Below are 23475 nucleotides of genomic sequence, written 5' to 3'. Positions count from 1 at the left end.
TTCCTCTGCCGTTGCCTAGTGACCCTTGAGGTTACTAAATAAATAATAGTTTGTGGTGTGAACGTTGCTCCTAATATATGCAGAGGTGAGAAATGATGCATTGCTGTTTCAAATTAGGAAAGTATCTTGAATTTAAGACCAGACCTCAATGATGCAAGAAGTTATACACACAAGTGTTTGGTCATGCAATGAAATAATTACATCATTATGAATATTGTGTCTGAGATAAGCATGCAAATATATAATCAGAGCTGCTACACTAACAGAAAGTACCATGGGTTCACCATAGTTTTTGGACATGACACCATGTTTTTTGGTCATGTACCATGGTACTACTACAGTATGTTTTGTGGTCTTGCACCATTATTATACTATGTTTTTGGTCATATACCCCCTGATAATACCATGTTTTTGGACATGCATCTTGGTTAAACTATGTTTTTTTGGGCATGTGCCATGGTAAAGCCAAATTTTGTGGTCTTGCACCATGATAATACTATGTTTTTGGTCATGTATCATGGTAATACCATATGTTTGGACATGTACAATGGTTCCACCATTTTGGTCTTGTACCGTGGTTATACCATGATAATATCATGTTTTGGACATGCATATTTGTGGACATGTACCATCATAATACCATGTTTTCTGGTTTTGTACCATGGTAATACCATATTTATTTGATGTACAACGACAATACCATGTACCATGGTTATACCATGTTTTTTCATCATTTGCCATGAATATCATAGTAATACCATGTTTTTGGACTTGTACTTTGGTAATACCATGTTTTTTTACATGCACAACGATAAAACCATGTATCATGGTTATACCATGTTTTTTGCCCATGTACCTTGGTAATAATATGTGTTTTGGTCATGCTAACATTGTATTATCATGTTTTTTGCTCATATACCTTGGTAATAACATGTTTGAACATTTGTTAGGTCATTTGCTCATCTGCAATACGTCTGTAAGGCGTTTCCTCTTGGTTGTCAATAAGACATTCAGCAGATGTCTTTGAGATGTTTAAGATTTTGAATGTTTGTAAATCTGATCTTTTTAAGATGTTTAGCAGATGTTAATAAGATTGTGATGCTTTCCAGATGAAAAGATTTAAAACTGACATCTCAGAGATTTACTTGTGCTATCTGGGACTTTATGCTATATACTATTAAAAAAGCAGGAGAAATAGCTTAGGCATTATGCTATAGAGTATTGTAACTTGCTGAAATACTTTTGGAGTATCATGTAGATACCATGCTTCTTGATTATGATAATAACAATGGTATACATCAGTGTACCATGGTACCACCACAGTACTTTTCGTAAGGGCAACCAGTGCACCAAAACAAGACATACTGACCCGTGCACATTTCTTTACCTCCTTTTTTTTTTTTTTTTTTTTTTTTTATAGAGAAAAACGTCTCATTTCTCACTTCCATGTTTTTCCTTGTTGTGGACTCAGTGACTTCATCTTCTCAGGACATAACATTCTGCCTGTTCTGTCCTCACCCAATCACAGAATGGTCCGTTACTGTGGAAACCATGCCAGGCAGGGCATCGCTCAAACCAGACTTCACTACACCGGTGGCTTTGGCAACAGTGCTGTTTTGGTTATGCCAATAAAAACAGTGTTTGTAATGATTTTAGTCATGCTTAATTTGCAACAAATCTCCCCTCGGCTCTGTGCAGGTCAACTCCAAATATGGGGAGTATGTTTCAGCCAGTGTCAGAAATTAACATTTACATTAAGGGACAATACTTGCTCCCTGGATTTGATTTTCAGTTTTTTTTTTTTTTTTTTTTTTTACCTTTTATGAGAGCTTACTTTTTTCTAACCATTTAAAACATAAACTGTCTCATCTTTTTATGTAAAAACACTTTAATTTAATTCTCAAGATTGAGAATGTATTACCTCTCACCCAAAGAATTAAATAAAAATCAAATCATTAATTTATATTTTATGCGTATTTATAGCTACAAACATAATAGAATATTAACTCTATCAGAAATTGCTAAACAAAACAGAAGGGCACTTTTTTGCCCACACATTTTAAATTTTGGGGGAATTTAAGTCATTTTTGGTGCCATTTTTGCCCCATGCAAAATTTGTGACCACAGTACTTTTTTGTATATGCTGTCCGCTCTCATTTTAATATTTGCTGTGAGGTTGGTATTTGAAGTGGGCGTTAAATGATTTTTAATGATTTAAGCTTCGTTTTGTGGTTAAATGTGCTTTTTCTTCTCTCCCGGAGATATGGCAGAGGTAATGGACTTTCTAAATGGCGTTTGTACCTGTAGTTGTGGAAAAGAAAGTAAGAGTCAGAAACAGGAAGTAGTCACAAGCATTTCAATATCTGAGTCACAAAGAGAATGTTCTAGTTAGATAAGTAGCTAACTGGCATCTATCTGCTTCAGCGTGTATGTAGATTAACAAGCAAACCATCTAATGTGAAGGACAGAGTGCTGGCCTAAAATTCACCATAGTAACTGTAGTTTTCATCCAAAATACTATAGATACTGTCAAGTGGGTCAGGGTTTGGCTGGTTAGCTTTGGCCATTAGCCCCTGCTGGTAGATACTGTAACTACACTATTATGGGGGCGAAAAGCATCTTTTCCAATGAAAGTGGAAAAATGAATGATTCTGAAAGCGTCTTACACAGTTTGAAGGGGATCCCATTTAAATTTATGAAGATTTTACAGTGGTAATAATAATTGTAGCTAATAGCTTTTGTATTTTGGCGGAACTGATGGTTACCATTTACATTTTTTGTAAGGTAATACACCATCACAGCTGTGGTGTGTGCTGTTTGATAGGGTTGCCAGTTGTTTGACAAGTGAATTGGCGGATAATGGCATGAGATGTGAGCTGCAAGTAGAGTGAATGGAGATTTATTGATTTGGCATTGTGAGTTTTGTGCAGGGTAAAGCCATTAAATTTACCTCAACTAAAAGCAGCTGAACAATCGATTACCTTAGCCTCTCACTATCTGTCTTTTGGCCTTCTTTGTTCTTTTCACCCTTTTATTTTGTCTACATTTTTGTCGTATGTTCTGAAATATCAGTTTTTTAGTTTACAAATCTCTGAGAAAGTGAATTCAAAGCCATCATGTAGATTTGTATATCTTGCTGCCTCGATGCTAGGGTGTTGTGGGTTGTTGCCGGGGTGTTGCTTAGAGGTTAGTGTAATATGGGTGATTGCAAGGTGTTTGCCTACTGGCCCAAGTCAAACAAGCCCACTTTCAAGTCACTATGATATTTCGATCTCTAGACAGTGTCATTCAATGTTTTTCTAGCCCTTTTACAGTCTGCCATGGTGGACATCATAATGTAGAATTAAAAGTTATTTTTGACAATTTTAGCCCTTTTGGTTCTATCCAAAGTTTTCCTGACCCAACCACTGGGGACATTAGAAGCAATGTAAAAATGGACAAAACAACCGATTCAGACAAAGAACAATAAGCATTTTAAATGTTAGCTGGAGTAAAAATGAGCTCAGACTCAACTTGTTGGCTGTCATAATAAATCAATAAAATCAACGGAAATAACCGCGGGCCATCGCTACATTGTCATCTGTACCCACTTGGGTGAGGCGTTATCAAAAGACGGTCATCGTGACTCTAACATGTGGCACTCTGGAGCCATGTTTATTTTTTTCAAATTTATTACGCTAAACATTATCTGCTAAAAAATATCCGCCGGTGCGAGTGAATACACTGGAGACCGGAAAACGGAAACAGACTTCCGTGATGAATCGTGGAACACTTCCGCATTCAGGATAAAAGTGTCTATGGAAGCTTTTTTGGGGGGTTTCACTACTAAGACCACATCTATACTTCTCCATTTAAAGGAATGTTCCAGGTTCTTTACAAGTTAAGCTCCATCGACAGCATTTGTAGCATAATATTGATTACCACAAAAATTTAATTGGACTACTTTTCTTTAAAAAAAAAAGAAAAAAATCAAGGTTACAGTAAGGAACTTACAATGGAAGTGAATGGGGTCAATTTTTGGAGGGTTTAAAGGCAGAAATGTGAAGCTTATAATTTTATAAATCACTTACATTAATTCTTCTGTAAAATTCATGCATTTTTAGCTATAAAGTTGTTTAAATAATCATTTTAAGGTTTTAGGTCTGTTAACATTAAATCGTCATGGAAACGAAGTAGTAAAATTGGCTGTAACTTTACACAGAAAAGCTTATCACCTAAAATCATCTTTACACACATATTGATTATGTCTTGTGTCTATACTTTGACCCCCATTCATTTCCTTTTTTAGTGCCTCTGTAACCCAGATTCTTGTTTTCTTTTAAAGAAAAATAAATTTTTGTGGTAATCAACTTTATGCCGCAAATGCTGTCGATTGAGCTTAATTTTATTGAACCCGGAATATTTCTTTAAATTTGAAAGTGCCATTTTCAGTTTCCTAGCGTCATCATTTTCCAAAGTATGCGGTTTTCAAAACTCTCCATTTTTGGTGAAGGAAAAATGGCATTCTGGTGTGGATCAGAGGCATAAATGTAGCAAAATCAATGTGTTTTTAAAACGAAAATGTATTAGTGTGGAAGCGGCCTAAGTCATTGGCACAGACTCTGCTCAGCAAGATGCAAACAGCGCCCCCTCTGGTCTGGATGAATAGGCATTTTAATTGTACTGTTCAATAAGAGAAAGGGTGCATGACTGTTCTCTTAATGTAGTCTCTAGATTTTAGATCTAATTATTAGAGATCTAAAATCCCTTTGTTCTGTAGCTAAGTGGTTAAGATGAGTACTGTGTATGCGTGAATGTGTAAGTGTGTGTTGGTGTGTGTGTATGTGAATTAAGTATTTCACTCTCACCTCCTCTCGTCTCCCAAATGAATCCTTGGATTACCCCTCAACCTTTGATCTTCACTTGGTTTTACCCTAGCTTCAGTCCAAGATGTCTTTATCTGTATAAAAGCAGTGTGTGTGTGTGTGTGTGTGTGTGTGTGTGTGTGTGTGTGTGTGTGTGTGTTTCAGGTTGGAGTGGTATTAAATCTGAGAAGGCTTCTCTTCTCACATCACACTCAGAGCATAAGTGATCTATTTATGAAGAACGAGAAAGAGAGTGACAGGAAGGAGTGTGTGAATTATTTGTTAGTTTTCCACGGCAGTATGCAATTTGGGCTGCAGAATCTGTGAGTATGAATTCAGTCCTTTAGCTTTGCAGTCTCCATTTTTTAAATACGTCTTTTAACACCAGTCTAAAGACCCCATGAAAATGTGACTTTTTTGGCTTTTGGTCCATGTCTGTTAGATCTGATGCCATTTATATAAAGTATATACCTGAAAGCTGACAAAATAAACTTTCAGAAGACATGCACAATTAAAATTTACTGTCTTTTGTGGGGAGAAACAGACCAAAAATATTGATGACTCATCTTTCGCTCAGGGCGTTTACAATTATTTTTTCAATACAGTGCTCTCTAAAATGAGAATGGCCCTCCCCCTAATATTATACGCAACCATCTAGCAAGTAGCAAATCATATTTCATAGCTGTGACACAACAAAAGCATACTGGCTATTTAAAAAGGGACCGACATGTCCTGCAAAAAACATCCATGTTCAATAGAAAATATGTCAACACAGAAACAAAAACTGCGCTCTTCAAGCCATTTCATGGGTTGTTGAAAATACTTTAAAATATTTTAAGATTTCAGAATCAGAGTGCATGGAGAAAGTTTTAAAGTGAATGTGTATTTGGCACATGAAGCCCTGTGTGTTGGTGTGTGTGTGTGTGTATCACATTTCTACTGGCACACATAACTCGCATGCCCAGTATACTTTCCTTGCAAATACAACTTCCCTGTCACTGTAAAATAAACACATACACATAAATGTAAACTATGCTGCCAACAGCTGTGAATACTGTATGTGTATGTCTATTTGTGTTGCTTAAAGGGAGGGCAACCTCCTACAAAGGTGTATTTTAAGAGGCAGCACAGAGGAGCTTTATGGTGGCAATACTGATTGGAGATCCATTGGGTACTCTTTAAAAAGCTGGGTGCTAGCTCATGCAAAAGTAGCCACGACAATGCACTTTTGAGGATGGTTGCCTGAGCATTGCTATAAAGTTGCTAAGGTGTTCAGTGTTTGTAGCACATTGCCATGCAGTTGCTAGGGTGTACTGGGTGGTTGCTAGTCTCTAGATATGGCTCGGGTCCCTTTTTCAAGTTAAGTTCATGTGATTTTAATGCCCATTTTATCGTCTCCCTGTCGAAAATCATAAGTCTGATCACTTTTAAAAGTAATGACTCCTCAACAGGCCGCACGCTTTGAGGTATCATTCATGTCTGTAGCACAAATGGCTCAAGAGTTACACGACAACGTTTAATATGGCTCGGGTTTAGTGGTTTGTTCAAAACGGTTTTTTTTTTTCGTTTTTTTTCCCAATTTGGAATGCCCAATTCCCAATGCGCTCTAAGATCTTGTGGTGGTGTAGTGATTCACCCCAATCCGGGTGGCTTTTTTTTTTTTTTTTTAATTTGGCAATTTTGGTCATTTTCTCCACTTTTCCAAATCGATTTCACCCTGATAATTAACATTTGCGTATATATGTAAGTAGCCTATAACGACACTTCATTGTTATGCTTTGCCACAGCATACCACATGATATCAGTGTAATGCCATGCCACATCTCAAAGTTTCATTTCTGAGTTTCATTACCCATGAAAATGTAAGATCTTTTGATGTGAACTCGGAACTCATCTTATGTAACGGAATAAAACAGGATCATTTGGGAGTAGAACAAACTGGAAGCAGGTTGGAAATGTACAGTGTATATGAACAATGAGCGATGAGTGTGTTTTTGGGAACAGTTGCACAAATTAGTCTGAAAATTGTGTTTTTGACTGTGTGTATACAGTATGTGTCGAGGTGAAGTGTATTGTTGGTGCCGGTTAACAACGTGTGTGTGTTTTTGAGTTGAACTGCAGCTGGTAATCGGCTTAAAAATGCAAACAGGTATCACATTATCGCCCACATTCCACAGTGGATCAGAGCAAAAACTTTTCTCCCTCCCTCCTTTTCATTTACTTCAGTTTTTAAACATTGGAAATATAGCAAACCAATGTTTACCATTTTTAATTAGTAAAAAGTTAGTTTTTCTACTTCGTATTTGTAGTTGTTCCAACACAAAAAAAGGATTCTTAACTGTTTCTCTTTCACATTCGTTCGTGCGTTCTGCTTGCCGATTATGTGTGAGGAGCTGTTTGATTTTCTGATCCGGTGCCGGTCTGTGTGTTCGCTCCGATGGTTCTTGGAGGAGTCGGATCTCCACTCTCCTCCTCGCCTCACATCGCTGCAGGAGCACCTGCAGACACTCCTGCAAATGGACTGCGATATGAGTAGTCATAGTAACCGCATCCCACAGCTGGTCATTATGGTGATGTCACACATTGTATGTTCGGTGTAATTGTGTAAAAGTAGCACAGAGCACAGGATGTGGCGATGCTATCAGCAAATGTTATCAAACTACCTTATTCAAAAGGTCAGAAGCTGGAGTTTATGAAACCTGACTGGTGGTTTATTGTATTTTATATACAGTACTGTACAAAAGTTTAAGGCACTTGTGACAAAATTTGCTCAGTGAGGGTGTCTTCAAAAATAATGCCATAAATAGTCTTTATTTAACAATTAACATCATACATTGTGCCTAAGACTTTTGCACTGTGCTGTGTGTGTGTGTGTGTGTGTGTGTGTGTGTGTGTGTGTGTGTGTATATATATATATATACATGCTGTTTTTTTGGTGAATTATTTTTTTGTGAATAATTACTTAAAATGAATGTTTAATGATTTAAAAGCTATTGTGTAGACTTAAAAGACTTGCAATATATCGCACAATTGGTATTGACTACTTTTATCAGCCTAATCTCATCATGACTGTGGCAAAATTTTTGCATAACATAATGACGTGCCTTTTTCAGGGTTTTTCCTGGATCAAAAATGGTCTTTGGTGGTGGCCGATGTACACGATTTGGCCGATTTGCAGCTAAATAATATTTCAGATATGTAGTAGCATTTCATGTTTGTATTGAATAAGAGTTTTTTCGATCATCTGAGCATCTAGAAACTTTTGAATTCAACAGAGTTTTTCGTACTTCAAGGTGCTGTAGGAAAAGTAACTTAACACCTTATTTCTATAGGGCTATTTATAATTTTCATGAGTAAACCACTTTGTTGATTTGGGACTGTGCTTCTGTAGTGAAAAGGTTTGTTTCCTTCTTCATAACAGGTATTATTTTCCTTTCATCAGACTCTTAATGATTTAGGAATCATTTTGATTCTAGAAATATCTGATGGCAAACCAGGCCGGTTTGTTTGCTAATATCAGACATCATTAAAAGAACAGAAAATCTATTACAGATTTACACATGACTTTGTTATAATTTTAAAAGGTCCAGACTTTTATACTAAATTACTCTTGTCCTTATGTTTACCATAGTTCTTTCTTTGGATTTAAAATTCCATAATCTCAAGTAAGACAATGGACGGCTCCTAAGTATTTAGTTTTTCTTAAAAATAAACTCCAGCAAGGACTCCTAAGCAACCAAATTGGCCCGGTTGCTAGGGAGGGTAGAGTCACATGGGGTAACATCCTCGTGGTCGTGATTAGGGGTTCTCGCTCTCAATGGGGCACGTGGTAAGTTGTGCGTGGATCACGGAAAGTAGCTTGAGCCTCCACATGCTGTGAGTCTCCGCGATGTCATTCACAGCGAGCCGTGTGATTAGATGCGTGGATTGACTGTCTCAGAAGCGGAGCCAACTGAGACTTTAACTCCGCCACCCGGATTGAGGTGAGTAACCAACACCTAAACTGAACTGATAGTGTCAAAAAGCAAAATGCAAAATGAAAAGCACTTTTTCTGAAGCAACCACATAAATTTGTGTCGCTTTTATGACTCTTTCGTCTCACATTAGTTTTACTGGGCTCGAACCGCAAACTTCCGAGTCCAAAGTCCAACACTCTAATCAGGTGAGCTACCGCGCAAGCTGATCACATTGTAATAAGTGTGTAAATGAAGGTGAGTCTGTAACACAAGCGTTAAAATGTATCGTTTTACAGTGAAAATGTTTCAGTATCATAACATAGCATTGTGTGAGTAATAGTGCGAAAAATAAGTGTTATAATGGCATAATCAGCCATTGTATTTGTGTTTTGTGTGAAATTGAACAAAACGCACAGATGTTGTAGCACCTCTAGTGTTCATTCACCAGGAAACTGCGGCGAAACGTAGAATGCGGTATGTGAAAGTCACTTTGCGAAAATGTAGTTAATGAGACTAGGTTGACTTTTATGGTGCTTTTTTGTAGATGATGGAGTGTAACAGCTGGTCATTATGACTTGTTGTATTGCAAGAGCTTTCCACTGGGTAAGTTATGACAGAATTTGGATTTTTGGGTGAACTGTTCCTTTAAAATGCTGACACTGACAACAGTCTCTTTTGGCGAAGCCTTTGACATGAGTCTACAACCATCTAAAAACACAAGAAACCTTATAATGTTCCATTAATCCTACAGTTTTAGAGGTTGTACACAAACTCACTGTGATATATAGGCTACTAGAATGATTTGAGTGAGTTTGGAGGGTTAAATGGTCACTAAATAATTCATTTTTAATAACTGAATTTAGCTTCTAATGGATCAAAGAGGATCTAATGGATTGTGTAGAATCTGGAAGCTTAGAGACTTTTAAAATTGTACAGCGTTAGCAATGTCTTTTGTCCTGTAAGTGTTCTCAGCATGCACTGTTTAGAATCCAACACACAAAATCAATACTTAAAAATGAGTTTATGTGGTTGAGATGACACAGGAAGAACGTAAGTGAGTGTGTGTTATTGTGTCATCATCATTCCTGTCAATGTTACTCAAATTCCAGCTTTTGGCTGTGGGTGGAGCTTTGAATGTGACAGACAGGTTAAACTCCACCCAAAACCACCTCATGTGCTATTTTGAGAACTGGAGCTTGGTTTGACCGATATCAGGAAATATACAAACATGCAAATCACCTTTCTCTTGTTTCTTTCACTCGCTATAAATTTCACATGTACAGTCAACACACTATTATCAGTTTTTACAGTTTATTATGCTTTCATAAAGGTATGCACATTTACAAAAACACACCAATGCATGGCTACATGCACACAACCCTATTTGTGTTATATCAACTGTCAATAATAGATGGGAATCTGTATATTAAGTGTGAACATTTGTGATTTATGTTGTTTGCTATGTTTTGTTAAAGGTTTTGTGGTAGTGTTGTAGAGATGTTCTCTTGGGCTGTTAAATGTGCAACTTAAATCGATGGCCTGTTTCAGAGCAGCGTGCTACTGTGTGTGTAGAGAAGGCATTTTAAATCATCTTAGGCTTTTTTCATGTCACAAAGACAAATATTGGCCATATGACCATCCAAGTGTGTGTGTGTGTGACCTTTGTCTGTATTATGACTGAGAGGTTACAGTAGCTCTGCTCTGACTTTATCTGCTACACAAAGACCCAGTGTGAAAGACCATTGCATTGGCATTTCAGGCACACACAAATACACACACACACACACACACACACACTCAAACACACACACACTCAAACTGCCTGACATCTCACACAAATATTTCTCCCTGAATGCAAAACCTCCTACAAGTGCCAGTTACAATGAACAGAGGCTATTGAAAGGAGAGCATAACTTTAAAACATCTCATGATGGTTAAAAACCCCTACCACACACACTGTACATGTGCACAAATATATCAAGACTTAACTAGATTTTAATATGTAATATGTGGCGCTTGCAAAAGTCAGTGCCATGATGCTAGGGTGTTGTGTGTGGTTGCCAGGGCGTTGCTATGTGGTTCCAAATGTGTTCTGAGTAGTTTTAGCATGTTGCTATGTTGTTGCTAGGGTATTGTAAATGGTTTTTAAGGTGTTCTGAGTGGTTTTAGTATATTGCGAGGCAGTTGCTTGGGTGTCGTGGGCGGTTGCAGGTGTGTTGCTATGTGGCTGCTAAGGTGTTATGAGTGGTTATAGCATGGCTATACAGTTGCAGTTACATGAAGTTGCTGGGGTACTGTGGGCGGTTGCCATTGCCAGGACATTGCTATGTGGTTGTTAAGGTGTTCTTTTTTAATATATATATTGTGGCAGCAGGGGCGTGGTCGAGCGTCCGTCGGGAGAGAGAGCGTGGTAAGGGTGCATACACCTGAGCCAAATTATGACTAACACCTGTCTCTAATTGTGATTGGGGGAGAGCGGCATAAAAGGACCATGCCAGCGCCAGATCGAGAGAGAGAGACTGGGTTGAGAGCATTACTGTGAAGCTGATGTGTTATTGCGAAGCTGATGATTTAGTGTGAAGCTGATGTGTTATTGTGAAGCTGTAAACCAGAGAAGTGATCAATTAAAAGTTCTCTACCTGTGTTTGAAGAATCCAGTTCCCGGTGTCCTTCCTTGTTACACATTTATATATATATATTTCTCCACTTTTCTCCCCAATTTGGAATGCACAATTCCCAATGTGCTCTAAGTCCTTGTGGTGTCGTAGTGACTCGCCTCAATCCCGGTGGCGGAGGACGGATCTCAGTTGCCTCCGTGTCTGAGACATCAATCTGCACATCTTATCACGTGGCTTGTTGAGTGCGTTACCGCAGAGATATAGCACGTGTGGAGGCTTCACACTATTCTCCGCGGCATCCACGCACAACTCACCACGCACCCCACCAAGAGCGAGAACCACATTATAGCGACCACTAGGAGGTTAACCCATGTGACTCTACCCTCCCTAGCAACCGGGCCAATTTGGTTGCTAAGGAGACCTGGCTGGAGTCACTCAGCACGCCCTGGATTCAAACTTGCGACTCCAGGGGTGGGAGTCAGCGTCTTTTGCTAAGGTGTTCTCATTAGTTTCAGCATGTTGCCATATTGCGATGCGGTTGCTAGGGTGTTATGAGTGGTTGCCAAGGCATTGCTATGTGGTTACTTAGGTGTTTTGAGTCATTTGAGTGTTGTTATGCGGTTGCTAGGGTGTTGTGGTTGGTTGCCAGGTGTTGCCAAGTGGTTGCTAAGATGTTCAGAGTGGTTATAACGTGTTCTGAGTGGTTTAAGTGTGACAATGCGGTTGCAAGGGTGATGTGGGTGGTTGCTGGGATGTTGCTATGTGGTTGCTAAGATGTTCTGAGTGGTTATAGCGTGTTGCTATGCAGTTGCTATGATGTTGTGTGTGGTTACCTGGGTTTATGTCTGCAATTGATGATTATTTTGATAATTGTCTAATCTAACGATTATTAGAATGATTATTCGACTCTTCGGGCGATTATTGCAATGATTAATCATTAGCTCTTAACCAACTATTCAGCTTCGGCCTCGGTTGTATTAAACGTGCTTGCTAACAATAAAGAGGACAAAATTATCTTTTAAAAATACCTCTGAATGACATTCACTGTATTAAAAGAAAAAAAAATGTTTTATAAAGTTTAATTCAGTAAAGAAATTCACTGCAAAAAAATCCTATTGTTATCAAGTGTTTTTGTCTTGTTTTCCATTTAAAATTGTCTAAAAATCCTTAAAACAAAATACATTTACTTGAGAAGCAGCATATAAGATATTTAGACTTGAGAATGTAATTTAAATATACATTTATTTTGTATATAAGTGTATTTTTTCACTTGTTTATACTTCTGTGAGTGCAGTAAAGACAAAATATACTTCTATTCAAGATCTATTCTCTAAAAGCAAGTCTAAATATCTTCTATGCTGTTGCTCAGGTGAATGCATCTTTTTTAAAAGGATTTTTAGATATTTTAAAATATTTGTATTTTTAATATTATATTCAACATTCTCAGATAACATGTTTTTCTTCTGCAGGAGAGCTGCTGAAGTAAATGTACGTTGTTTTAAAGGAGTTTTAGATATTTCTATTGGAAAACAAGCCAAAACAAAAACAAATCAAGAATGTATTTTGTTGCAGTGTATAATGGGGCGAAGACTACCCTCTCTCACCTTTCTGTTCAATCCATCTTTAACTCACAAAAAAAACAAACTCTCTCTTATTAATAAAGCTGCGTATTGCCAATTTTCTTCATAAGAATAAGAAATGCACAGTGACACATATATTATGATTCAATCAGTCGCGAGCCATCATGTTATAATCTAGCTGCGTTAAGCGTGCGCTCGAGGGATGAGCGTCCCCGCGACAGCCAGATGCGGTTTCTATATCTCCCCCTTAGATCAGGACACTTCGCGCCACTCATAGAAGAGGTGCTGACCGCACAGAGAAATGCCAGTTTCGGAGTTTGTAGTTATTTACATGACCTGCTTCCTTATTATTTGAACTTTAATAAAGCTATAACGCATTAAATATAACTGCATTAAAGATGTAACGCCAGGGTGTTTCCTTTAAAGACACTCGACACGCAAGTTTTGTTTCAGTGGAACGGCAGCTCCAGCTCCACTTATTCTACAACGAGAGTGCTTCTGTATTTACTTATTTGGTATTTTTGAATAAACGTGTTGCCAAATTGTTGTTTTGGTGTTCTGAGGGGTTTTAGTCTGTTTCTATGCAGTTGCTAGGGTGTTATGGGTGGTTGCCAGGACATTGCTATGTGGTTGCTAAGGTGTTATAGAGTGTTGTGATGTGGTATGCTAGGGTGTTGTGGTTTGTTGCAAGGGTGCAGAATTGTTGTTTTTACGTGAGCTATCCCTTTAACACTTCCACATATATTAATTAGGCCATCAGTCACTATGGAATAATGTCTGAGCTATTTATTTCGCTTACGACTCAGCATCTGCACCTTCTCAAAGCCACATCCTGTGTCAGCTGTTTTTAGGTTAGCAGGAATCTGTCAAGTGTTAAACATTCCTCAGAGACATACAGAAAACCAAAATAGAGCAAATTAGTCAGTGCTTTTTCTAATTTAATGTGAATACTATGATGATTACAACTTTCTGATGAGTGAATTTTTCCCGATGTTAAAATACTTTCTCCTATTCCATCTTAATATGCAGAGGCATTTATAAGTAAGCCATTCGTAGGTTTTTTATCGCTAAAACTGTAAACATTGTGACTGTTCCGTTATCAAAACATTGCTCTGTTTGTTTGATTATCCCAACCAGCCCGACCCAGCAACCCGAGTTAAGGGCGGGACTATCTGTTTGCTCGACTAATGGAAGACGGAGAGAGTGTTTGGGAAACCTGTTTCCCGTCATTATTTTTGCAATGCCATTCGGTGATGCTGGTGGGGGAGAAATTACGCACTTTAGCTTGAAGTCTAGGCTGGTTTGTTGGTCTTAGCTGAATTAAACTGGTCATTTCATTGTTTGCATTACATATCCAACTACATTATACGTTTTTTCCAGTATGATCAAATTGCGTGGTAGCTAAACTGACAGTACGTTTTACTTGCAATGCAAAGGATCGGGGTATGAGTCCTGAAGATAATGCGAGTTGAGACGTGAGCTGAAGGTGTCAAGCTGTGTGGGATGAGTTATGCATCAAAATTGAATACTTAAAAGGGGGGGGGGGGGGGGCTAGGTTGTTCAAATTCCTAACCCCAACTATGAGCTATAGTAATAGTGTTGCTTGTCAGACTTTTCTGTATTTAAAAACAGTATCTCAATGTCAGATTGTGACTGCATCAATGCTCTCATCCTTGGAGTCATTGGATTTAATGAGATCATGAGAGAAGAGTGAACTTTAGGATCTTTCTATGTCCCATCAGACCACATTATGGCTATTTATAGTGCTAGAGGAGGCATATGTGTGTGTCTCTTTGGATGATGGAAGATATGGCATAGAACTTTTCTCATGCTTGTGTTTTAGTGCAATTGTGTGTACTTTTATTTTAGGCTGAATTACAGCATTCTGCATGCCTGATGTCTTTGACTTGTAGTTATAATTTACAAAATAATTATTAAAATGGTTTTTGAGTCAGAATCCATGAAGACATCATCAACCAGGTAGTACCATTAAAATACCTGCATTCATATCTAGTCAGTTGTACTAGACGATACTTTTATAGTGATTTTGTGGTGTTATTTTGTTGTCCTTGTTTGGGGTTTGATAGACGCGGTCACTATGAACTGTCACTGAATGGAAATCACTTCCTGTCTTAGTCACTCTCTTTATATTCCTCTGTAGTCGCTCAGTCACCACCTGGCAAAGCTTTGATTTTACACGTGCAGTGCAGACGCTCACAACCGAGCATGTATGTGTGCTCAACCCTTCCTCGCTCTCTTTTTTCCTCTGATCCCTCCTTTCTTTCTAGTAGACGAGTGCACAGCGGATACAGGTGCTCTGCAATCTGTTCGGGGTCAGCTGGCGACTCTTCGCAACCCTCATTAATCCATGCTGACTTTGTACACAGTGAGAAATTGCATACGTTGTCACCCCTCGAATACAACGGATACATAATTACTCCATAACCTCTTATGGAGTGCGTGTTCTACTCTCTGGAGCCCAGCAGACAGGGAACATTCCAAAAACTTTGGCTAATGATATGTAAAGAAGGTGTAAATGTTAGGAATAAACATTCCTTATGGTGTTTTTAGGCTATGTCCACACTAGTCTGAAAAATCAGTTTGTCAGTTTCGTAACATCATCGTTTCCAAAGGTGTAAACGTAGCGATATTAATGCATTAAGTGTGGACGAGCCTTAGAATTTGATAAAAGTTCTCAGAACGTTGTAAGAAAACGTTCTTAGTACAATATTGTTTGAACGGCCATCGAATATAGATTTTTCATTTTTTAAGCTGATTATGAAGTTCGCACAATGGGTGTCGAGCAGAACAGATTTCTGTGTAAATCGTTCATAAACCACTCTTACATAAATTGTCACATTGTGACAATGGTAGATTTGAATGGTTTTACGAAACATTTACCCACAAATTCGTTCTTCACGTGTTTCATGAATGAGGCCCAATTGCTACGTTAAAAGAACTAGATGAAGCAGTATTTTAAGACATATTCAACAATGCAACTCACTTTTGGAATGTAAAAAAATTTACATTCCGAGAATGTTAGTTTATATACGAATGAGAATGAGAGAACACTTTCAGTAATGTTATGCTACGTGCGCTATGCTACAAATGTCATGCTATAAATGTTCTACTCGCATTAAGAAAATAGACATTTTAACGTTCAAATAATGTGGTATAGCCATGATGAATCCGTATTTTATTATACATGCTCATTATTCAATAATACGACTCACTTTTGGAATGTACAAATCAGTGTTGTTAAAATGTTATCTTATATATATGAGAATTGAGAGCACTTTGTCAGTAGCATTATGCTACATATGCTACATACTCTATTATTTTCTACTTGCATTTAGAAAACTAGACAGTTTTAATATTAAAATAATGTGATTTATCTTAGATGATTAAGTACGTTATTATACATAGTGAACAATACAACTCATTTTTGGAACGTACAAATCAAAGTTCTTAGAATGGTAAGTTGTTTACGAATAAACATCGAGAGAACTTTGTCAGTAATGTAATGCTATGTGCACTATGCCAATGTTATGCTACGAATGTTCTACTAGCATTGTGAAAACTTGACATTTTAATGTTCCCACAACCAAAATGGAATGTTTGGAAAATATTTTAACATTTAACGAAAATGTAGAACATAATTACTACATAAAACTACATGAAAGCAACATGAATCGCTTATGATGTTGTATTCTTCAATGTAAGTCGCTTTGGATAAAAATCTCTGCTAAATGATATAATGTTAATATTTTTTATTTATTTTTTTTAACTGGGAGTGTGTAATTTACTCTTTGTGGTAATGTGTGGTATTTTTGCTTGTAGCTGGTCTTGTTTCAGTACTAGAACTGGGCTTGAATAAAATAGCAGAACTACTGAAGTACAGTAGGTTTTTCTAAATCTGGTGCCCAGACGTGCAGACGATCTTCTCCAGATGTGCAATATACAGTATCTGCTCTGTACCAGTGGGAGTGGTTTAATCTGTGGGCAGAGACATACTCTGGATTATAATCCACCATTATCACACTGGGAACAGCTGGATTACTGGTGTGCTTTGATGGTCATATGGTCGTATGCTGGTGGACTGATTGACACTGGTTTGCACCTGGCAGGCTGGCTGGGCTCTGTTCTGATACTTGGAGTGGGCGGAACCTGCCGCTGATTAACAGGTTGTATTGATCGAAGATGGGAGCCACGTCCTCATTCAGAGAAATATGGACTAAATTGCTGTCAGATCAGAAGGTAATTGGGTATGCTTGCAACACAATGCAGATACACTGCACTGTGTTCTGTTACCTAGATATAATAATATTGTTTTTATTGATTTTTTTTTTTATTTGTATTGTTTCTCTTAAATACTGAAATTAGTTGCATCTTATTTGGTAAGGTTTAACATGCGTGTGCCATAAACAGTACATCATTTTCATAGTTCCATTTGTTACTTCATAGTTTTTGAGGGTTATTCCATGTCAAACCAACCAAATTTCAGATTTTTTATTTTGTTAATACTTATTCTGAAGAAACAAACATAAATGATGATGAAAGACAAAATATTAAATGCAATGAATTAATGTTTATTAAGTAATCCATTTGTAGATGGGGGTCAAAATGACAATTTTCACCTATGATTTTGGAGCAAAGCTACAGAAAAAAAAAAAAAAAAACTTAAAGTGGCAACATCATCATTTTATTTTTACACAGAGATAGGTAGGTCTATTACTAAAATCAGTTGACTTCAGCACCCCTTGTTGCGTTATATGCCAATGGCGTGACTCCAAAAATTGAAAGACTTTTTTTTGTGTTGTTTTTCCAAAGTTGTAGTGCTTATAACTCCAGAAGTATTAAATGTATCTTAATATCCTTTTAGAATCTGATTCAGAACAAACTTTTCTTTTTGTATCTTCATTTGTAAGGCCTTATATGGTTAAATCCCAGAGACATGGGGCTCTCAATGTGACCTAGTTTTGCTCCAAATCATAGAAAATAATGAAGCAGTATTTTACTAAGTAAACTCAGTATATTCAGTCCTTTTTTTTTTTATTTACTAAGTATTTACTCAGTAAATATTGATTCATTGCATTTAATATTTTGACATTTATGTTCATCTTTCTTTAGATAAAGTTTCAACAAAATACTACATTTCAGCCAGGAAAGTTTCTGAAATTTGGTTGATTTGACATGGAATAACCCTTTATGAACTTTGAACCATACTACTTTGAAGATGGTAAAATCTAAGATAGTTTTAATTTGTTTAATATTTTTAAATCTCTACATTACTCCAGGACTTCCAGTTCTGTTATTTCATAGTTAAGGATCATTCTAAAATGTTGAAAAAGGTTATAAATTTGTAAAGAATCAGTAGGTGTGTCCAAACTTTTGACTGGTACTGTACATCTGTATGGATAGGTTGCACTTTGAACACTTCATAGATGTCTTGCTTTGCATTCATTAAAGTTTTAAACGTTTGAGCATCCGTTCACAAGACGTCTCATCACATGATCTCTCAAGCACCGGCAATCTTTCCTGTGGCAATCCAAACCACAACACAGTACACAAATATGCAGCCATTTGAATTTGTGTTACTGTGCTTTGCTCTGGAGTGTATACTAAAGACTGTTGTGTAAGCGGAGGTGATCTGTGTTTAAATGAGCCCGACTAATCGCATTAGGTCCTTTAAATTCCCCAGATGCTGACGAGGAACTTTTGAAACTCTCTGTGTGTGTTTCTTTGCATTGTTAGTTTTTAATGGGCTTAAATTGTCTAAAAGCTATAATTTCAAAGTCATTTGTGACTACTGGAGTGCAATAAAAACCAAATCATTACCCACATGCACTTCCTGTGCACACAAACATACTTGTGCGGGTTGAAGGTGCTCATCCTGTCTGCTCAGTGAATGCATGCGGACACTGTGCACGAACAGGAACTGATCAGTATTGCGTGTTGTGTTACAGATGGAGAAATTCAGGATGCTGGTGTCTTTTTGTGTATGAAATGTTAGTACAGATGCAGGGAGTCTGTGAAAAATCTGTCTGGATTTTTCAAACTTCGAGATGGTGGAAGAGAAAATGGGGGGATGCTGGAGTCAAACCAAGGTGATCTTAAATGAAACTACAACATCACTCCAAGACTCAAGACTTGGCAATGCTAAATTGATGTTAGTTTCTGTCTAGAGCAAACTGCTATTTTCATTCTTCTGCATAGTGTCCAGTTGTTCTTATACTCTTCTTTAATTCCTCATTTGTACCTGTGAGCACAAATATACACTAAAGGTGCTTTGGTGGTTCTCTGAAGCATTTTTCACTCTATAGGGTTGTTAATTCAGCTACATGGCTCTTTGGAGATTTAAAAGGTTCTTGATGGTAAATAGTAGGTTTCTCAGATCAGTCTATTGGTTTCTGGGTTGGAGTTGAAGGATTTCTAAAAATCTATAGAATAGAATGTATTTTTATGAGTGTGCATGCTTAAAATTATAGGTTCGTCAATGTTCTGTTCAGCACTATACTAAAATATTTTTTTATCAAGAACCATTTTTGGTTGTTTCGGGTTCTTGAGTTGACAGTTTAAGAAAGTTCTTGATGTTGCATTATAGGTTCTTCAGATCTGTGTATTGGTTTCTGGTTTCTTAAAGTCACCAGTTTATACAGTAGATAGGTTTCTAAAGAACTTGAAAAGTTCTTGAAACTCTTTCAGCATTAGGCTGTAAAATATGTGTGGTTGTAATTGCAGTCTTTATTTTCAAGGTTTTAACTAGTGTAAAGGCACATTAACAAGAACTTCCTGTTGTGTCATATTCTTCTCATTGGTGAAAAAAAATCCATTATTTTTTAAATTATTAATATGTTTAGATCATATGGTCATTAATAAGACCTTTTTATTTTGTTCAGAAATACTGATCTGCATATATATTTTTAGTGCAATCCTATGAACGTAAACTGTACAAATTGGTCTTATTCTTACTTTATCTAGAATGAACCATGCCCCTACTATGAGCCCTTCTACATCTCACTTTCAGAAAGTATGATCTGTGTCAGTTTTTTATTGTCAAAATGTATGTGGTACAGATACAGAAGGAGTGTTGTACAAAGGTTTTATGGGAAGTTATTTGCAAAGGAAAAATTAGAAGCATGCACATACCTAATCACCTGTATGGAATCTTCTATGGGTAAGCACAACAAAGTATGAGTATTAGATATTTAGGACTGTTTACAATGGGAAACTAATGGTGAGTCTTTGTGCTGTTGCAACAGTGTTAGAAAATGTTTCTATCGATAATGGATTTTATCGATACTGATAACTAAGGTGATGGAACCAATTAATCCTTCAGCGCTGGCCACGGAGGAATTAAAAAACTATCGGGAACTATCGACATTTCTTTCCAATAACCGGTAGTTCCAAGAAGTAACTATTGGCACAGATTAATCAGTAAAACCAATATATCGGTCTACCTTTAGTTTTCATACAGTGACTATCTATACTGTAAACTTTACAGGAAGTTTGAATGTGCTCTTGCTAAAGCTGGAACTATTAGAAACATCTAGATATGGTGCATTAGACAAATTTGAAGTGAAGCATGAAAAACTGTAATTCTTTATAGTGAGAAGCCAATATATTGGCAAGGTCGATTAATCGGTTGATATTTGGTCATTTTGCGATTATAGGCATTGGTGGATAAATGTGTTTGCATGGCTGATTGAATGAAATGTTAACTTTCCCTTGTGTCAGTTCCAAAATCTACCAATACATGTGTCAATTGATTTTGATTGTCAACACTTTTTGTTTTCAAGGTTTTTTTCTTTTCAGGTTTATGCAAATGTGAGTAAATATTGCATAAAATAAGAGTTTGTTTCACTTTAGAAATGTTGCGTACATCTGATTTGCTGTTGTGAAATTGTATTCTGTTTATCTGCATTTTGATTTGCCAATGACCATCCTGCTTTCTAGATATCGGCATCGGCCACTAATTGTATCACCTGATAATCATTTAAATAAATCAGTACTTTAATAATATCATAACAGCATTAAAAACTGTCAGAATCATTCAAAAATACTTTTTTGTTAACAAAGGCAAACATAAATAATTTTTACGCTAATTTAAGAATGGGCTCAAGCATTGTTATTTGTGTCTTTGGTGAATATTTTGATGTACATTTTTTCGTTACAACAACTGATTTCAGGTGTAGAATGTTCTTCTCTTACCTGTAATTGCATCTGATTTAACATATTTCTTTCACTCTTTCTCTCCCAGGATCAGTTTGATAACTTGGAAAAGCACACCCAGTGGGGAATCGACTTTGTAGAAAAATACACCAAATTTGTGAAGGAGAGATCAGAGATCGAGCTTAACTATGCAAGACAGATCAGGTGAGTTATACATGTTAAGCCACTCTCAATATTAATAATACATGTTATGTAAAGCATGCAGAGTGAACATGTCAGACTGATCATTTTGTTTGATCAATAAGTAAAAAACTATGATCAGCTCACAGAATAGAACTGTGGCAGTACCATGGTGGAATCAGATAGTAATATCATGATACTTTCAAATATTCTTTGAGAGTTATTTACCACGTTCAATAATGGTCGGATTTATATGGCATTGTAAGGTAGAGTATATTATTAAGTAGAAGTTGACCAATTGTGGATTTTGCCATACCGATGACTAAGGTGGTGGAAAAGACTGATAACCAATTAATCAGCCGATCGATTTATAGAATGTTACAAAACTTTCTTAGTCATTTCGTACTATGACGGGCACATACTACATAGGCTAAAACATTGAAAATGAATAAATTCAAAGATTACGTTTATTGTGCAACCAAAATCCCAATAATAATGAAGATTCGAAGATTATGGTTCATAATGCAGGAATTTTAACTATAAACAAGCCCGAAATATACATACTTATTTTGGGACTTTTATTTAAATAAAATGGTAACTTGACTCCATTTAAAATGCTCTATTTACAAAGAAAAAGCCACTTTTGAAACAGAAAAATACAAATGAAAGGCAAAGAAACACAGACATTGGAAAAGAGCGTTAGATCTTAACCCCGTTGAGCTTTTGTGAGACCAGCTAGACTGTAAGGTGTGTGAGAAGTGCCCGACAAGACAGTCACATCTATGGCAAGTGCTACAGGAAGTGTGGGGTGAAATGTCACCTGAGTATTCTGGACAAACTGACAGCTAGAATGCCAAGGATCTGCAAAGCTGTCATTGTCATTGATGAGAACTCTTTGAAGTAGTTTAAAAAAAATTCAAATTGTAATCGTAAATTTTCACGTTATTAATGTTCTGAATATACATTGTGATCAGTTGAATGCCACTTTGGTGAATAAAAGTACCAACTTCTTTCCATAAGAGCAAAATCTGTACATTATTCCAAACTTTTGGCTGCCAGTGTATTTACATCTGTATTCACCAGATTTATATATATATATATATATATATATATATATATATATATATATATATATATATATATATATATATATACTGTATACACAGTGTATTTATATATACACAGCATATATATATATATGTATATAATCACTCGATGAGTTGGAGACACATTGCATGTGCTGACAGGGCGTATTTCCATATAGTCGCATTTTTCTTTGCTCTCGCTTCAATTTTCAACACTTGATTTATCTAATCAAAATAACAAACTATGCTTTGAAGTGGGGATAAAAATATGAATGAGTATTGTCAATGATGAAAGACTGTAGAACTGTAGAGTAAAATAAAAAAAATATATATTGGCAACTATTGGCATTAATTTTTACAGACAGCCGATAGTTCTAAAAAGCAGCTATCGGCACCGATTAATCGGTAAAACCGATATATCGGTCTACCTCTACTTCAAAGAAAACAGTGGGATTTTCTTAGTGATCATGCATGTGTCATGTCTGTGGAAACTAAAACAGGTGCAACTGTTTGTACGTGATTATGCATTTATGGAGCCCAGACAGCTAAAACTCACACAAAACAAACCAGATACACTAATTACTGATGTTATCTTGGTACTGACAGTTCAAGGATACAGGAAGGACAGGCAACATTTGTATTTTCTCTGTGCCTGTGTATTTGGGGAGAAAATGCAGGTTACCGTGGTAACAAGGTGGCAGCATGGTGTTTCTCGTTGGTGACCTACATTTCTACCATCCAGTCAGGCACTGTGACCCTGCCCCCCATTCCAGTGATAGGATTTAAAGCTCACGGACACTAGAGAAAACACTTGCACACTGACTGTACATCAACCCCCTACAGATAGCAGTGGGAAACCCCTTTAATTCCAAGACACAGCAGGGGGTTTAGCTGTCTACACACACGTGCTCAGACACTCCGGTCTGTTACTGGATGTGATGAACTCTACATAGATCCTGTGTATTTTTGGCCATTAGTGGTGTGTATTATTTGCTCATAAATACAAAGGGAGAATTACATTCAATAGTCACACTCGGATA

General features: G+C 36.9%; 1 protein-coding gene across 15 annotated transcripts in view; it reads left to right on the top strand.

Moving 5' to 3' along the window:
- The window catches only part of LOC127430978 (formin-binding protein 1-like), a 93680-nt gene that overhangs the window by 16781 nt on the left and 53424 nt on the right, over nucleotides 1-23475 (top strand). For 13 of the 15 annotated variants that reach the window (XM_051681126.1, XM_051681123.1, XM_051681125.1 and 10 more), the window contains exon 2: nucleotides 21259-21374. In XM_051681126.1, coding sequence (XP_051537086.1) covers nucleotides 21259-21374 — 116 coding nt within the window. Of the gene's footprint in view, nucleotides 1-17238; nucleotides 17256-18964; nucleotides 19106-21258; nucleotides 21375-23475 lie in introns of those variants that run through there. The other 2 variants (XM_051681121.1, XM_051681120.1) reach the window with 2 other exon arrangements.

Source organism: Myxocyprinus asiaticus, chromosome 40 (genome assembly GCF_019703515.2).
Source record: "Myxocyprinus asiaticus isolate MX2 ecotype Aquarium Trade chromosome 40, UBuf_Myxa_2, whole genome shotgun sequence".
In the NCBI taxonomy this organism is placed as follows: Eukaryota; Metazoa; Chordata; class Actinopteri; order Cypriniformes; family Catostomidae; genus Myxocyprinus; species Myxocyprinus asiaticus.
Note: the sequence above shows the minus strand (reverse complement) of the source record. Positions and strands in the feature narration are given on the sequence as shown.